The sequence below is a fragment of the Salvelinus sp. IW2-2015 genome, unplaced genomic scaffold (assembly GCF_002910315.2).
Source record: "Salvelinus sp. IW2-2015 unplaced genomic scaffold, ASM291031v2 Un_scaffold351, whole genome shotgun sequence".
NCBI lineage: Eukaryota > Metazoa > Chordata > Actinopteri > Salmoniformes > Salmonidae > Salvelinus > Salvelinus sp. IW2-2015.
Genome location: NW_019942545.1, coordinates 564985 through 580387, shown reverse-complemented (window position 1 = coordinate 580387; position 15403 = coordinate 564985). Strand labels below are relative to the sequence as shown.

At 44.6% G+C, this 15403-nt stretch overlaps 1 protein-coding gene across 1 annotated transcript in view; it reads right to left on the bottom strand.

Annotated features, from left to right (window-relative positions):
* Positions 1-15403, bottom strand: part of vat1 (vesicle amine transport 1) — a 60128-nt gene that overhangs the window by 40969 nt on the left and 3756 nt on the right. Inside the window, exon 2 of the mRNA XM_070438085.1 lies at positions 10688-10895. Within this exon, the coding sequence (XP_070294186.1) occupies positions 10688-10895 (208 nt within the window). The remainder of the gene's footprint in view (positions 1-10687; positions 10896-15403) is intronic.

The following is a 15403-nucleotide window of genomic DNA, read 5'->3' as shown; positions in this document are numbered from 1 at the left end:
ACTCCAAGGACAGCGAGGGAAGGAGTGCAGTGACATTTGGACTGTTGGGGGGGGGGGGTCCACTGTACCCGGCCAAGAGCCTTTTCCTGCGACCTCTCCCTGAACTGGACCCTGTGTTTATGGATTAGGTCTGGCCAGCAGCCCTGCATGCCACCACGCCCACTAATACACACACACGCGCACATGCACACACATACATACACACTTGACTGGGTCTAGGCCTGAGTGGTCTGACTAACACTACCCTGTATCAACAGGGAGAGGAGAGGAGAGGAGGGGAGAGAAAGGAAAGAAAGAAAGAAGTTGAGTGAAGACGATCATGGAAGAGAGAGATGTTGATGTTACCTGCCTCTCTTACCACTCTAGAAAAAAGAGTTCCAGAAGGTAATTCAGCTGTCCCCACAAGGAGAACCCTTTTTGGATCCAGATGAGTCAGTAGAAACCTACTGTTCCGCGCGGAGAAGCAGTGTTTCTACACTATCGAACCCAAAAAAGGAGCTCTACTTGGAAACTAGAACCAAACGCGTGTTCTTCAAGGGTTTAGCCTATTGGCACTATGCGCGAACACGTTGTAGGTTCTTACGATCATAGAGATAGACACCACACTATTTATTCTAGTCTGGAAGGATGTAAGAATAGCTCAATGATAAAGAGCTCAATATGTACAGGAAATATCACTTTGTTGGTTTCTATCCTACAATTTCAGTACAAATCACAGTCTTATTTTTCAGCAATCCCTTTAGCAGTCTCACAATGACTCCACCACTGTTTGACAATCACCGCCTGGTGCTGTAAGGTCTTAACCTAGTTCAGTGAATGCTAATAAGGGCGTGGTTGGAGAGAGCAAGCCTGGTTGTGTTTGTTTCTGGCCCTGAGCTGCTGGCTGCATCATACCCAGACGCAGATCAGCTGCACTGATAGCAAGGAAAACCAGGGCATCACCCTCCCACTCCGCACCAACCTCCAACCACCCTCAATAGAATACGCTCTCAACTCACAACCTCTTGCTTATGAACCCTTCTTCACTTAAGCCCCCTCCCACCACCCAACACACACACACCACACACACACACACACACACACCCACTCTTGGCCGAGCAGAGTGGACGCCCACCCCCCCAAACACATCCAAATGTCACTGCACTCCTTCCCTTGCCCTGTCCCTCTGGAGAAAACAAAGGGGGGAATGTACGCACGCTCCCCGATGACGAGGTATCGAGCACTGATACGCCATGGTCATGAGGAGCCTCCCCGGTGGGAGTCATGTGGAGGGGGGAGGAGGGGAGGTGGAGGACGGGAGGATGCAGATGTGCGAGCCCAGCGGACAGAGAGGGCGGGATGGTAGGAGAACAACATGCCATTGTTTGGGGAGAGGGGATGGGAACGGCCGGCCCACAGGCCCACGAGAGAGAGAGGCAGCTGGGGTCAGTCAACGGTTCACGGTTCACACACAGCCATGACACTGACACACCAGGGGAACCTCTTTATCTCTCTCTCTCTACAGAGCTCTCTCTCTCTCTCTCTCTGAGTCTCTGTACTAAACTCTATGACAGAGGTACGGTTGAGGTTTACCTTTGATTTCGGTCTCCTTAGCTGAGGTCTCTTCTCTTGGTTACGAGGACAGAGAAGGCCTATGTAATAATCTCCAGAGAGCTAAAACATTGACAGTGGCAATTATGCTGGAGAGGACATACAGTATCTTTCCTTGTCATGAGGTGGGTGGGGGGTGGTGCTGCTGCTGCAGGCAATGAGCTAGACACCTCTCTGCCTGGGTCCTCACAGTGGGAGCCAACAGGTTAGCAGGCTGTTGAAAACACCAGGCAGCACCACCATAGAGCCACAGAGCCATAGACAGAGCTCTAGTAGTCTCTCATTCACCAGCATGGCTCTACGGCACCACAGGCCGATAAGAGAGAAGAAACTGAGTAACATTGACGAAGAGACTGATGACAGCGGGAAGCAGAAGATTGCTCATCAAACAATGACTCTATGGTCGCCACGATAAGAAGCTGGCTGTTGATCTATATATTGATTTACTGCCAGTAGAAATGACAGACAATTAAATCATATCTGTCTGGACATGTCCTGAGATTGGATATGAGAAATGGCTCGTTGTGTCCTCATGCAGTACCACCCACTCTTTTAATATACTATAGCTGTACAAACGGAGTCACTGAATCTTATTAAAAAGCAGTGTTCACTATTAAAGACATGCATCCGGATACACTGACGTTCTGTACATACGTGTAAAACTGTGGGTTAGAGATATGATTCAAATCGCTGGTTGTGTTTTTAATCTCACCGGTGCAAGAGCAAGACAGACATCCACTGACACACAACCACACTAATAAAAAAAGCACGCACGTACCATTACTGTGGTTGTGGTTGTGCACACACACACACACACACAATGTTTGATATCTGACACCAACCTAGAGTTTAAAATCAGAGACGTGCTCTGACAGACTCTTAGGCTGCAGCAACATCATTGCCCAACACCCTCCACCACCATGTGAGGGGGAGGAGGCCACATGAACCAACCAACCAGAGGTGTTAGCTAGGGACCAAACAAGGGGGGATGTGTACTAATAAGATCTTCACACTTACTAGAGGTTTGGCAAAAAATACCCCCGGCTACATATATGCTGCAATGTAAACTTGCGAACTTGTCACGTCTTAACCGGAGGTTGTGCACAACACTTGCCTGACAGTTGCCCCCTCTAAGAAGGCCAGTGTAAACAGAATTGTCTCGTTAAGCCAACACTCTTACAGTAAACATTTTAATAGCATAGCAATGCTTTTGAAACAGCTGAAGTGTACAGACATTTTCCTTATTTTATTTACTTGTTTTATTGAATTTGTACCTGAAATTGTTGTAGCAGCCTGTTACATTCTGAAATTGTAGCTATATATCTCAACAGTGTATTTTTGTTGTTGTTGCTTGACTGCACTGAGGTTCAGGCAAGTAGCTATTCCCTAGGAAATGATCAACGTTTTCAGTCRCAATTTGCTTTTACCTCATATAATGACTTCCATGATATTGATCAAATGAAGCCTGGTTTGTTCTAGGGGTAACTTTAATATGGTAGGTAGGAGCTCTAAGGCTTACACTATCTAGCTATGGTTCAGCTAATCRTCAGCATATAGTAGCTACAGCCAGCATGTTTATGTGAGAATGCAGAAATTATTTTGTTTAGCTAGCTAGCTTGCTAGCTAACGTTGCCTAGCTACCTGTGTAGCCTATATTATAATATGAATGACACTGTATGATAACGTTACTGTCTTTTATATTCGTATGGGAGGGGTAAACATTCATTATTGATATGCTAATGTTACTTGAGTTAGCTGTGTATTGTCAGCACTTTAATGTGTACATGTCGCGGACATGAGTCGGTCATGGTCACGTGATGAAGTAGCCCCGCCTGCGAACTTCAAAACCAGTGTCTGCCCTCAGCCCAAGAGGGAATTTTCTCTTGGGYTGCAGTCCAAACGCAAAATAGACAGCCCCTGGCCCTACTGTAAACCCTCAGCCCTTGAATGRCGTTTTACATCATCACATCCGAGTGTACATTAAATGTCCCTTGCCCAAGTGAGGGAGAGTGATGATCGGAGAGGCAAYGTCCTTGGTGGAAATCTTGAAGTTGAGTTTAAAAACAACCAACCTAAAGCTATTAATGTACCTAGCAAGCTAACATAGCTAGCYAGCACTCCTGTCAGGTAGYGAGCTACAGTTACCCATAGCTGGCTAGCTAGTTTTATAGTTTGGTCATTTATTCCAATACATTCTGAATTCCCCAAAATATGTTTATGAAGCTAGCTACATTTTATAGGCTCCTCACTACAAGACTAAGCCAATTTGAACATCATTCCCATTTGCCAATGCTTAAATCAATGTCATCTATATGTCTTTTTTTGCAAGCTAGCGTCATAATTTTGTCKCACATGCCGAAAATGCAGCCATATTGATTACATTTGACACTTAAATTTGACACAGTTTGACACATGAATACAGTTTGCATTGAATTGTGGGTCATATCAATCCCACAAGTGATCAAAGTTCTCCACTCGCTCCCTCAGGCAAAATCGAGGGTCTAGGGGGCAATGTTAGTGAATTGGACCTCCACTTAAGATGGCAATCAAACGGCATCCTGTTTCGACGGAGATTCCCCTGAGGAAAAGTAGCTAGCGCAAGGCCTGATGAGGTAAAAAGAACACGTTTGGACTGCAGGCTTTGTCTAATGGTCTAAGACGTTGKTTGATCCTGTGGGAAACCCGTAAGTGCTGAGAATAGAGCCATTTTATTCCTACTCTTATGGGTAAAAATAAAAGCTGTGCAYGAAGCCTCTTTAGTCATAAGAGTCACACCTAGTCGACAGATATTTAGCACACCTCATGAGCTGTCCTAACCCATTAAGAGTTACCAGCAGCTGTCTTGATAATAGAACAATGTAGCGAGTCAGTGGTTCCTGTGCCACATGCAATTGAGTTATGATCAAATCATGTTTTGATAATTATTTTTAAAATCAACCCATAACTAATCTAAATGTTCATGCAACAGCATCTCTTGTGTCGTTGACAATGATTTCACGAGGCCTATTTCACATCRTATGCTTAAATACTTCTAACAAATAGGCTAATAAATAAACATSTTTTTCTTTTGATTATTTAATTACCTACATTATGTTATTTCAAGTTATCCCTTTGGAGAGCATTATCACRTTGTTAAAAAAAGATSCCTAAATTGGGCATGCCTATAAATTGGGCAAGTGAAGGCATCTAGGGCTTATGTTAACTTTGATTGTGTTCGATGAAAATGAGTCCTTTCAAACGTTGTATGCAACGTTGTTTGCAACATTATCGGCAAGTGATCGTGTCAGGTTAAATTATATCAAACGTTTTACCATTGTAACATTTGATTTACAGTCACATTCACCGTGGCTGTCTGAAGTGTGCTATAGAGTTAACATCATCCTAAAACACTCTGAGCTGGGAGCTATTTTTGGCTTAAAACCGGTTTTATCAGGATTCCTAGAATATTTTCTGAGATGCTTTGTGGATACATGCCCCAGGTTTATATCCTGCGTGTTACAATGGCGCCCAACGTGGGGCGGTCTCTCATAGGGGAGTAGGTCAAAGGGGGGTGAATGTAGCAGACATGAGTCGGTCATGGTCCCGTGATGAGGTAGCCCCGCCTGCAAACTTCCAAACCAGTGTCTGCCCTGAGYGCCCTCAGTCAAAGAGGGAATTTCCTCTTGGTCTAAAGGTCTAAGACGTGGAGACCCTGTTCATATCCCTTGTGTTACATACGGACAACAAAATAAACCCTTTCATTGTATGCACATGCTTGTGGATTGTTGCATTATTCAAGAGTGTAATATGGTTTGGTTGCGTTATTCMACATTGTAATATGTTTTAGAAGAAAAATTGCCCGGATTGTTGAATACTTTTAGCTTACTAGCTAGTGGCTATTGTGATATTTACGGTCAATTTGAGCGGCGGACCAAGAATGACGCATAGCCAACCACAACAAAAGGGAAGSGAAGGATGTAAATGTGAATTGAAAAGTAGATCTCGTTCCCCACTCCGCTCCTCAGACTCTCCTTCATCTCTCACAGTGGGAATAGGGCCTAAATGTGTAGCACCGCTGCTGCAGCTAGTGTACGTACTGCCTCTGTTACAAACACACCATCTCCATTTGCAACTAAATTGCCTTTACAAACAGTGAAGAAAATATACATCTACACATTGTTTCATGACCCTGAGTGGGTGTGTGTAGTATGAGAGATTTTAAAAATAAAGAAAGAGTGAAGAAGAATTCTTCTTCTTCAGGCAAAGAGGCTGTCAGGCAAATGTTTCTGTTATGGATTCAGTAATCCTTTGTTCTAGTCCTTGTGTCCTTACAGACAGCTGGGAGCCATGAGAAACCAGAGGTCCAGACCTGTGTAGACTGTGTCCGAAACGGAATACAATTCCCTATATAGGTTCTGGTAAAGGGTAGTGCACTATATAGGGATTAGGGTGCCATTCGGGACTACACTACACTCTACCAGACCAAGGGGAACACTTAGTGTTGTACGCCCCCTCCTCCTATGGAAACCATACACTTTTACAGTGCACAAAACCCGAGGCAAACTGAGTTCCACTTCTACGTCAAGTCTCCAAGGTCCAAGTTGATGAATGACATCAGCTAAATAACCTTTAATTGAGTGATTAGCCTGACTCATTAGCCTCTGCTAGCTCTGAAACACACTTGTGTATATTACAGTAGTACATGAATCTCATACTCCATCTCGTAATGATTGTGTTCCATGTCAAGGGGCACACACAGCTGCACTGAGTAGAGTGACGTGGTTCCTTTCTAACATACACAGATGGATAGTTCATCTGTGCTTCTCATAGCCATATCTACCCACATACTGTCCCAAACACAGGGGTGTAGTGGTGCCGGAGCACGGGAAAGGGAAAGGGGATACCTAGTCAGTTGCACAATTGAATGCATTCAACCGAAATGTGTCTTCTGCATTTAACCCAACCCCTCTGAATCAGAGATTTGAGAATACACAGAGCTGGTAAAATAATTTATTGGAAAAATATTTGAATATATTCTAAATAAATTAAATTGAATTACCACAAAAATTCCATTAAAAATGATAGAATGACAAACCAAATACTGTAAGGACAGTTGAAGTCGGAAGTTTACATACACCTTAGCCAAATACATTTAAACTCAGTTTTTTACAATTCCTGACATTTAATCCTAGTAAAAAACCCTGTCTTAGGTCAGTTAGGATCACCACTTTATTTTAAGAATGTGAAATGTCAGAATAATAGTAGAGAGAATGATTTATTTCAGCTTTTATTTCTTTCATCACATTCCCAGTGGGTCAGAAGTTTCCATACGCTCAATTAGTATTTGGTAGCATTGCCTTTAAATTGTTCAACTTGGGTCAAACGTTAAGTGTAGCCTTCCACAAGCTTCATACAATAAGTTGAGTGAATTTTGGCCAATTCCTCCTGACAGAGCTGGTGTAAATGAGTCAGGTTTGTAGGCCTCCTTGTTCACATATGCTTTTTCAGTTCTGCCCACAAATGTTATATAGGATTGAGATCAGGGCTTTGTGATGGCCACTCCAATACCTTGACTTTGTTGTCCTTAAGCCATTTTGCCACAACTTTGGAAGTATGCTTGGGGTCATTGTCCATTTGGAAGACCCATTTGCGACCAAGCTTTAACTTCCTGACTGATGTCTTGAGATGTTGCTTCAATACATCCACATTTTCATGATGCCATTTATTTTGTGAAGTGCACCAGTCCCTCCTGCAGCAAAGCACCCCCACAACATGATGCTGCCACCCCCGTGCTTCATGGTTGGGATGGTGTTCTTTGGCTTGCAAGTCTCCCCCTTTTTCCTCCAAACATAACAATGGTCATTATGGCCATTTTTTTGTTTGTTTCATCAGACCAGACGACATTTCTCCAAAAAGTACGATCTTTGTCCCCATGTGCAGTTGCAAACCGTAGTCTGGCTTTTTTATGGTGGTTTTGGAGCAGTGACTTCTTCCTTGCTGAGCGGCCTTTCAGGTTATGTCGATATAAGACTCGTTTTACTGTGGATATAGATACTTTTGTACCTGTTTCCTCCAGCATCTTCACAAGCTCCTTTGCTGTTGTTCTGGGATTGATTTGCACTTTTCGCCACAAAGTACGTTCATCTCTAGGAGACAGAACGCGTTTCCTTCCTGAGCGGTATGACGGCTGCGTCTTTGTACTTGTGTGCTATTGTTCGTACAGACGAACGTGGTACCTTCAGGCGTTTGGAAATTGCTCCCAAGGATGAACCAGACTCGTGGAGGACTACAATTTTTTTCTGATGTCTTGGCTGATTTCTTTTGATTTTCCCATGATGTCAAGCAAAGAGACACTGAGTTTGAAGGTAGGCCTTGAAATACACCCACAGGTACACCTTCAATTGACTCAAATTATGTCAATTAGCCTATCAAAAGCTTCTAAAGCCATCACATCGTTTTCTGGAATTTTCCAAGTTGTTTAAAGGCACAGTCAACTTAGTGTATGTAAACTTCTGACCCACTGGAATTGTGATACAGTGAATTATAAGTGAAATAATCTGTCTGTAAACAATTGTTGGAAATATGACTTGTGTCATGCACAAAGTAGATGTCCTAACCGACTTGCCAAAACTATAGTTTGTTAACAAGAAATGTGTGGAGTGGTTGAAAAACGAGTTTTAATGACTCCAACCCAATTGTATGTAAACTTCCGACTTCAACTGTATGTATACCACTTTGGCCAATCAGAACGTTGAACATACAGTAGATATCTCAATCCCGGCAGCTCAACGTAATGTGACAGGTGGTTACACCGAGATGTAGGATCCAAATTTACTGTGTGCCTGCAATGACGTTCATAAAACTCCACGGACCTCCTCTTGCGCAGTGGAACCCAAGATGATGTGACCACTTGGTTACGGTGACACCGTTCCGCCGAGGACACCCAAACCAGAGTTGCCACCGCAAAGCCCAAGGAGCCTGATCCTCTCTGGAAGTTGTTGTAGCCCTGCTTGGGATATTTAGACTATATTGGCTATTGGTTGAGACCGACGCAGCTCTAGCTTGGTATGTCAGGGTGGGCAATTATAAATGTGAATTGGGCCAAGTTGGAGGTATTAAGGCATTTAGGTTATAGTTTATTGCGATGCGTGAATACACAACACCAAAAGCTTGATTTTATGGCTGTTTTAAAATTAATTTCCTGCATTTCTACCTAGTAATGATTTATGTTCACTAATTGGTCAATTGATTTGATAGCATGTTAATGTATGCAAATAAATTCTATGAATAGTTCACCTCTCTGTTTTCTTTTATTCTGTAATATGGTATATTGTAACCATGTGTTCAAGCTAATCAAATCAAAGTTGATTTATGATTAGCGTAGTGTAAGCTACACAATACAATGAAATGCCTACTCGCAACGAAAGCTCTCCTCGCAAACAGTGCAATGATATTAAGCCAATTGTATTTATATTTAGATTAGGCTATAGCCTACAAATAGCTATCCCACATAGTCATAGGCTTATTAGGCTATACTGCAAATTATTGTTGTCTGTTCCTGAACTGGCCGAATGACAGAGCTATCCTTCAGCAACACAAGTTGGTTCAACTTCTWTAACATCATTACGCGATTCTGGCGCTGTCCTTTCAGCACCAGGAAGGGCTGTCCAATCACTTAATAACACTCATCAAGATATGTTACCTACGCCTAATAGTCCTGGTCATCACTTGTTATTATTACAAATAAGATATTAGCACTTCTCACAATGATGCTTGGATAAAAGCTGAATCAATGTCTCGCAAGAGCACATAATGATTCATTTGCATTTTACTGACGCAGATGCAGTTTGGACGTTTCACCGGTAAAACGTGAAGAATTATCATTCACGATTGACAGTGATGATGGCCTAGTTTGAAATGAGGTATGCCCATCTTGGTGTTTGAGGGTATTACAAATAGAACATTGTGTGGGCATACCAGTAGGCAGAGGTTGCAATTGGAGGATGCATTTTATACATAGGCCTATTCTCCAATGACATTCAATAGGCTACATCTGTCGGTACAAACTTTGATTGAGGAAATGAGGACGTCATTTTAATGTGTTGACACATAACAGATGCACGCTGCACACATGCATGTACTGTATGCACAGGAACAATAAAAAAAGAACTGCCTTCCATTTTGACCAGCTGGCCTTGTCCTTGACACACAACCGAGACACTCACTCTCTTACGCTCAAAAACACTCAAAACCTCAACACACCCATACCCAGGTGCTTACACCCCCTCACTCCCCCATTCCCCCATTCCTCCACCCCATACAGTGCACTCTGACCCCCAAAGCCAGGTGACAGGTGCTCCTCCAACCCCAACTCTCACCACTTCTCTGCTCTACTCAGTACTGACACACACAGGGTTGGATCTTAAGTGGTATTTGCAATACTCTTACATAGTATCTACAATACCACTCCTTCTCGCAATTCACATAGTTATAATACACAATCATAGACAGGAGCTATGGAACAATACAGATTGATGCATTTTCTTGGGTTCATAGTACACAACATTCTTGACCTGGACTGGACTATGGGTTTGGCACTATACACCATTCAAGACTTATCACTGTGTTTTCCCAAGGAATGTATTCATATTCACAATGTATAGATTTTTGTTCCTTTGAATGACAGAGACCCCCCTGCTGGCCTGCAGGTGTATACGTACGCAATAAGGCCAGAGGAGGTGTGGTATATTGGCCATATATCACAAACCCCCGAGAAGTCTTATTGCTATTATAAACTGGTTACCAACGTAATTAGAGCAGTAAAAATACATGTTTTGTCATACCTGTGGTATACGGTCCGATATACCATGGCTTTCAGCCAAACAGAATTCAGGGCTCAAACTACCCAGTTAATAATAAGAAATAAGTGTGTCACTGGATTACAATTACAATAGTACTTACTCTAATTCTATGGGTCACTCATGATTTAATTTTATGGGGTGTGTGTCTTGTTCTATGTTCTGTCCCTATACCAGTGATGGCGATTGGTTCCTACTTACACAGTGTTTATGGTGATTGGTTCCTACCTACCCAGGTGTCTATGGTGATTGGTTCCTACCTGCAGCAGAGTGAATGAGGATGCTCTGGTTGGGCCTCAGGTTGCCAAAGTCAAACAGCATCATGTAGGCGGTGATGTAGTTAACGGGGAGGGCGGCGGCTTCCTCAAAAGTCATTCCCTCTGGGATGAGGAACGTGTGGGTAGCGGGCACCACGGCCACCTCCTGCCACAGCCCACAGCGGTTCAGCACCAGCACCTTGTCACCCACCTGCATGGACGGGAAAGAGTCATGTTTTACTATAAGGTTGCAAAATCCCAGTACATTTCTGACAATTCCCAGGGTTTCCAAGAATCCTGGTTGGAAGATTCACAGAATCAGGAGGGAATAGGCAGGAAATCCTGGATCCAAACAGGATTTGTAGAAAACCTGGGAATGTGGGTAAAGTTAGTGGGATTTTGCAACCCTAACTAGTGTATATCTACTGTAGACATGTCATTTAGTTCACAAGTTACAAGTGGCTATGTTTATGGAAAGCAAGGGATCAGCTGTTTTGTGGTTTGGTGTTGGGGGGAATTTTACAAATCTAAGGTTCACAATGCAAATGACTGTGGCGGTCAGGTTAGTTATTTTGTCATTAGTTGTTTGTTATATAGTACCACACACTGTGACAACAGTCAACATCATAACATGATATGGCATTAGCCCCCACTGCTACTCCTCTCTCTCTGTCAATTATCTCCTCCCTCCTTATCACCCCAACCCCCCCCCCCCCTCCTCTCCCCTGCTTGTCATTTTGGGCGCCGTGTCCCCAATCGGGCTTATCAGAGCAGCAGGAACCTCCGACCCTCTCCTGTCTGTCCAGGAGGAAGAGCTCCATTGTAAACTTCCCCCCCTGCCGAGGGACTGGCCAATCAGGGAGGGAAACACCAGGGACACAGGAAACAGAGCCCACCACTGCATTCTAACATTCTTCCTGTTTTCTTCCTCCTCCCTTCTCCACCCCACCTCTACATCCATCTGACTCCTTTCCTTCCCTCGTTCTACTCCTCTCCCTTTCCCTCAACCTGTCACTCTTCCTCGCTGTCTCTCCCTCTCACTCCTTCAGTATCTCTTCTGATTGTCTCTCTCTATGTCTTGTACAGTATCTCCTTTACCCCCGCTTTTTTAATCTCCCTCCCTCCTCCCGTCTCCCTTTCTCTATCTCCTTCTCTCCACCTCCCTCCATGGGCCCTGTTCGAGGAGTTGCCCGTTTCCCCTCTTCCTCGTCAGTGAGACAGGACAATGGGTCCCATCTTCTCCCCTGGCCACTCTCCACTCATCAGCGGCCCTGCCAGATTCTTCTCCATGGTTGAGCACAAGACAAGCTCTCTCCTCCTGGGAACAAACCCACTCCTCCCGCCCCAGCCTCCCCACCATCCTCCCGCCCGCCCGGGCCTCTCTAATGGTCTGGAGGGAGCGATGCGCCTCGCTGTCTGTCTATCCACTCCAATTAGAGAGATCTCCCTCTTCCCTCTCATTCACTCTCCCTCTCTTTATATCCCCGTCTCAAGCGGATGCGTTTTGAGTTCTTCCTCTTTCTCTCTTTCGGTCCTTTTCTATCAGTCTACATCTTTAAATCTCTCTTTCTTTCCCTCTGCCTGTCCTTCTCTCCGTCTCCCTGGGTCTGTGGGTGAAACTCATTGCCCTCAGTCTGTTAATTGGAGCTCCAGTATGGCAGGTAGGATCAATAGGCAGAGGCGTTGGAGCCTAGCAGGAAACACGCTGATGACTCAACCATCACATTCAACTACATCGGCATGTATTGTGTGCCCATGTGAGTCACACACACACACACACACACACACACACACACACACACACACACACACGAGAAGAACACACAAACATGCACACACGCAAACAGAAGAACAACACACACACACAGAACATACTCCCACTCAAACACACTCTTGGCCAAAGTCCTCCTTGTGACTTGTCTATCACAGCACTCGTTACTGTGTGACCCCCCCCCCTCATACTTCTCTCATGTCCTCCCCCCCTGACTCTCCAGCCTCCAATCAAGTCACCACACAGTGTATGAGGGGGAGCTTCTCAAAGAGCCTTGTAGTCAGCTGCTGTACACCACTGGCCTTTATCAACTAGTGATTCAGGTTTGGGGGTATGTGGGCTACAAGTCAGAGTTTATGTGGTTTGACGAGCTCATCAACTTTTGCCCCCAATTGGTTAGATCATGGATTCTAGTCTCAACTGGAGGAGTAGCTGTGAACTCAGTATGGCTCCTTAATGTTCTCATGGAGCCTAGTTTAGACTAAAGGACAAGGGTCAATGTATTCATCCTACTGTGTTGTGTCAGCAGTGTTGTCGTCTGACATTGTTAAGCGTAAATCATAGGCTTCCCATTGTGACATATCTACGCGGCTCTGAGAACACCATCCACGGTTGACACACAGCCCGAATGCGCACTTCCCCATAATTCTCAACAAACGCTCCTCCGGCACGCTTCCTCTATTCATTTGGATCTGTTGACAGTTGGAGAAATTGCTTGAGCTGTGTTGGAACTTCCAAAGTCTGAAAGGCCAACGGTCCAATATTCTTGAACACCAATGTGCGTACGTCGACACGTTTTGGACTATGATAAACCTTTCAGTCTGCTGATGTGTGCACCACGTGAGACTGAGAGGGTCATCCATGGAGCATTATATGTGCCAGGAACACGGCCCCGCCCTGTTCACGGATGGAACCTACCTTGAGTGTGACCTATAATCTGTGCTTTCTACCTGCTCTTTCTACCATTGCAGCCGTTACCATGACTACGGTACTGCGACAGCAAGTCTTGTTACTGATAGGCTAGAACTGTTTACGGTAACAAACTTGGAGAGTTGTCGTTCTTGGTCCCTCTCGGTTCTGTTGAGGTTTTTTGAGTGTGTGTGCTTTCGTCAGTGTTATAATTAAGCAATAAGGCCAGAGAGAGTGTGGTATATGGCCAATATACCACCAGCATAATATATGATTATGACCCATGTTCCTATTTTATAATGTCACTTCCCTGGTCCTCACTATGCACTGTTTTGAAGAATTTAATAGAAACAATATAAAAAAGAATAAAAAAAAGCACAAGATAATAGCGATTAAGTGTAGGTCACCACCAACAACGGTCCACGAGCAGTTCTACGATTGCTAGACTACTCCAGGACCTACACACACTTACTCCTCCAGGATTTATTCGGCCAGCTAAGCACCACACACCTGCAAAGTCCCAATAACACTAACCCCTACCTTTCCCCCAACCTTCCCAACTCCCTAAATTAAGAGACAATCTTCCTAATGGATAGAGATCTCTGTGTTTTGGCAGGAGGGAGCTACAGGGAATGTGCTGACCTTAGTTGCAGTCACTGTTTTTGGGAGGCTTCTGTTTCTCTCTCTCTCTCTCTCTCTGCTCTCTCTCTGCTCTCTCATCTCTTCTTCTCTCTCTCGTCTCTCTCTCTTCCGTCTCTCTCTCGTCTTCGTCTCTCGTCGTCTCGTCTCTTCTCTCTCCTCTTCTCTCTTCATTCTTCTCTCTCTCTCTCCCATGCAACATGCTAGCACATGCACACCACAGCGCCTGTCACTGGGGTCCTGCCAGTGACACAGTGCACTGGAAGTAGGTTTAATACAACAGTTGACATACCCCGAATAACCGCACGAGCAGTGCGGGGAAAGAGCGAGTTAGAAGGGAGTAAAATGACACCAAAAGAGGGGAATACCCAAATTACACTCTATTACTATGAGCTTGAACAATCCTCGATCGAGCACTTTTTTTCAACTAAAGCCCTTTCCTTTTTTGAAGTAGTATAAGCTGTAGCTGAGCTTGGTAGGATCTGACCCATATGTTCTCGATTGATCTCCCTCCGGCCGCCACATTTGTCAGTCTGGTATTTCCTCCGCCTCCTACTCGCTCCGTTCCGTCCTCCTTGTCCCTTGTCCTCCTTTTCAACTAAGGTTGCCCTTTCCCAGATGGGAAGCAACTCGTAGCATCAATTTTGCAAGCAGCCTGTCTTGATAGTCGGCCTTACACAGCAAAGGGAGGAGAGAATATCAGACGCCTGGAAACTGAACCTTGGAGAACAACAGGACGTCGCATTTCTTTGAGTTGTCGGTTCTTGTCGCCTCTGGTTCTGTTTGAGGTTTTTTGAGTGTGTGCTTTCGTCATTGGTTTATAATTAAGGGCGTTAAGGCCAAGGAGGTGTGGTTATAATGTGGCCATGATACCGACGGCTGAAGGGCTGTTTAGCGTTAGGCACGATGCAACAGACAGCGGAGTGCCTGAATACAGCCCTTAGCCGTGGTATATTAGGGCCATATACCAACACAACCCTGACGTGCTTATTGCTATTCAGAACTGGTTACCAGCGTAGTTAGAGGCAGTATAAATAAATGTCTTTGTGCACTACCTGTGGTATCAGGGTCTGAATAGTAACCATGGCTGTCAGCCATTCAGCATCAGAAGCTCAAACCATCCAGTTTATCAAACTATTATTAGCCTGGGGTGGTTCGAGCCTGAAATGTTGAGGCAAATACGACGGGGTCTGACAAAACATGCGGTTTTTTACTGCCTAAGTGTGGCGTTGGTAACGCAGTTTTCTACATAGCGAATAAGACCATCTCAGAGGTTTTGTGGTATACCTGGCCAACTCATACAGGTTCACGGCTAGGGGCTGTGTCCGCAGGCCATGCCGCTGTTGCTTTTCTGGTGCGTCGATCAACCAGTCTTCTTAGCTCGGTGGTTTATATCGTTT